The sequence below is a fragment of the Spinacia oleracea genome, chromosome 4 (genome assembly GCF_020520425.1).
Source record: "Spinacia oleracea cultivar Varoflay chromosome 4, BTI_SOV_V1, whole genome shotgun sequence".
In the NCBI taxonomy this organism is placed as follows: domain Eukaryota; kingdom Viridiplantae; phylum Streptophyta; class Magnoliopsida; order Caryophyllales; family Amaranthaceae; genus Spinacia; species Spinacia oleracea.
In genome coordinates, this window is record NC_079490.1 from 25,884,809 (window position 1) to 25,888,005 (window position 3,197).

Sequence of the window (3,197 nt, forward strand, 5' to 3'; positions counted from 1 at the left end):
TAGAGAAGTGATTTTGCATATGACTTTCTAAGTATGTTGTAAGTAAATACCTTGCCTTTGCTGCCTTGCTCATGCCTTGTTTTTTTGAGTTGTTCAATGATGAAATGATTTAGTAACTCGAATATTACATCTTTTGACGCATCGGTTTCAAAGTGGGAAGATTTTCCATCTGAAAATGATATGATATGCATTCTTTTCATTTTGAAGCCGATGTGTTCGAAGTTGTGATTTTGCATGTCCTGAGTTTCCTACACTTTTAGTATCCTCTGTCAAATGGAGTGACTTTCCTTTCCCATTTATGTTTGTGTTAGTCATTCACTCCATTTGGGAGGAGGATATTAAAGTATAGGATTCAATGATGATGAACAAATACAAACTGAGAACAACATGTCCCCATGCTTTGCCTTGGCTTGAAAATGAATTCATGTGTTGCCTTGAAAACATAAAGATGTCCCCTTCATGGTTTAAGGAATGGCTCACTGATTCAATTGATGTTTTGTGTTTCAATTACAACTAGAAATAATAAACATGATTGTGATTATGATGAACAAAAACTAAACTATGATTGTGATAACCTAGTTATTGTTGCCTTGTGCATTGCTGCCTAGTTATTGTTGCCTTGTTCATGATGTCTTGATCATGTTGCCTTGTGCATTGTTGCCTTGTGCAATGCTGCCATGTTATTGCTTTCATGTACATGTTCCCTTATGATTTTGACTTATCCTGAAATCATATGTTATTATGCCATGTACATGAATAACTACAAATATGTGAGTATGATGAACAAAAACTAAAGATTAACAACAATAAATTGATTCATTCATTCTTCTAGTTGATATGTTGCTTCCAAAATGTTTTAAATACATGTGATGCTTTCATTCAAGCTTACAAAAGTGACATTCTGTTTGTTCTTGTAACTTTTAAAACATGTTCCCAAAACACAAAAAGTAATCTCTCGTTCTTGCTCTATACTTCACTGATTTGCTCTCCATTCATCAACAAGTTGTTTGCATTCATTCACAGCCCACCTTGGGGCCTTAACTTGTTCTGGCAGATTCCCCTCATCTTCTAAAATCTTTTTCTTGTTGTGTGGAAGTTGGTAGTTGTTGTCCCCCTTGTGTTTCAAAATTTCATTTCCAACATATTGAAGTGACATCCACACATTAGATAGAGTCTTTGCATGCAGTTCATTATATGCCTCAGTCACAGCACCACTTAAATCTTCAACTGTTTTAGGCATCTTTTTGTGCATTAGTGATTGAATTGACCTAAAGAACCCCAAGCCTAGTATGTTACAATCTGGACTGTTTGTTGGCTGCTGAGTCAATATCAATGTAAAGCCATCTTGCTTGTAATGTTGCTGCCATTCTTGATCATTTTGCAAAATGTGTGCCTTTGCATTGTCTTGAATGATGTATATCACCTTTTCCCCCTCATGTGGTGGCCATTTATCTTTAATTGCTGGGATTAGGTAGTTGATTAGCATGGCCCTAGTTGCAATCTGATTCACTGACTTGATTGGTTTAGTCTCAATTGTCCCCTTCACTCTGTTTTTGGATGTTCTCTTTGCTGCCACTGCATCTGTGAATGGAAATATACCAAGTTTCCCATCCTACTCACACTGCCCATCTTGTCCCCACCTTGGCCTTGCTACTGCTGCCATAAACATGAACTTTGGAATCTTAGTTCTTGATTTTCCCTTCCTGTGTGGAAATGGTTCATTGTTTGCTAAATAAACTCTTTGACTTTTTTGTGTAAGATAGAACCATTTCTCATCGATGTGAATGAAATCATACATGCTGTAATATGTGGGATCATTTGGTATTGAGTAGTCCATTAAGAGACCAAGTACCCACTTCATCCTTGCCATCTTGCATTCTTCTGAAATGCCTGGATTCAAGGGACTTGAATGTGGTTTTATCTGTTTTCTTTTCACCATTCTCCAAACTGTTGTGGGACTCAAATTGAGCATCCTTGCTAGATCAATAATGGTTGTTCTATCCCCCATGCCTATGGAGGCTATAGACTCATATGTTACTTGAATTCTCTTCCTCCCACAGTTGTGATATTTGCTATCATAGAAATACGAATCCATGGTTGCCTTATGTGCCAATGCTCTCTGCCATATTAGTCTAATTGTCTTCCTTGTGTAACCAAACATTATAACAGCCTGTCTATTTGTCCCATGAATGAGTTCATCTGAATGCTTTTCTTTTCTTAAGAGAAGGAACAACAAGATTTCCAACCTTAATTCGTTGTTAATCCTTGGGGTTCTAGGCTTATGATGATTTTGATCTGTTTCTGTTTGATGAATTGGAGATGGTGGGAACTCTTGTTGTGTTGGCATGTTCAAATCAAACAAAAATGGAACTGAGTGGTTATCTGATATACCAGATGTATGCTGTGGTCCCACTTCACATTCTTGTGCATATTCTTGTCCCACTTCATTAAGATCTGGCAATTGTTGATTTTGCTCAAAGTCCCCTATTTGATGAGCATTTACTTCACTTTCAGCATTTTGGGTTGCCTCATCATCATCATAATCTGAATCAGAGTTCGTGCCGTCTCCTTCATCATCGGAAAAACCGAGGAACTCGTCCTCCTCTTGATCTGAAGCCATTAATGTCCCCTTGCTGATAAATTATAGTGCATTTATTGCCTTTGGTTTTTTGTTGTTGTAACTGATATTAAAACAGTTGGAATTTATGAGGGTTTTTTGGTAGAAATTGACCCTTATTTATAAAGGGTGTGTGGTAAATGTAGAAAGTTTGGAGGGAAAAAGTTTGGAGGGAAAACTTTTGGCTGAAATTCTGTTTTTGGAGGGAAGTGTAAAAAGGGAAGTGGACTTTCCCAATTTGGGAAGTCTTCCCTCCGTTTTTTATTTGGTTGCTTAACTCTCATTGGATGAAATAAATCCAACACATGTACTTTGGTCCCCACTTCAATCAGATTTTTTCTGATTTTTGATTAATTAATTGAAAATATCCCCTTTCCCATAATTCTTTAATATTTTCTCTCTCCTTACTTTAATCTTTAAAAAAGAATCACTTACACATTCTTACACACAATCATTTCTCTTACACCCAATCATTACACTTATACCCATACAAACCAAGATTCTATTTTTCTTAAAAACCCCCCAAGATTCCAAATGGATACAACATTTAGAAATGGAGGGAGTATTATTTAAATCCTTT

At 36.5% G+C, this 3,197-nt stretch overlaps 1 protein-coding gene across 1 annotated transcript; it reads right to left on the bottom strand.

Moving 5' to 3' along the window:
- Positions 1-973: 973 nt before the first annotated feature.
- On the bottom strand, positions 974-2,620 carry LOC110780666 (uncharacterized). The gene is made up of 2 exons (XM_021985008.2): positions 1,621-2,620; positions 974-1,575 (listed from the first exon to the last, which is right to left on the bottom strand). Exons 1-2 carry the CDS (start codon positions 2,618-2,620, stop codon positions 974-976), a joined length of 1,602 nt encoding a protein of 533 aa, XP_021840700.2.
- Positions 2,621-3,197: the final 577 nt, after the last annotated feature.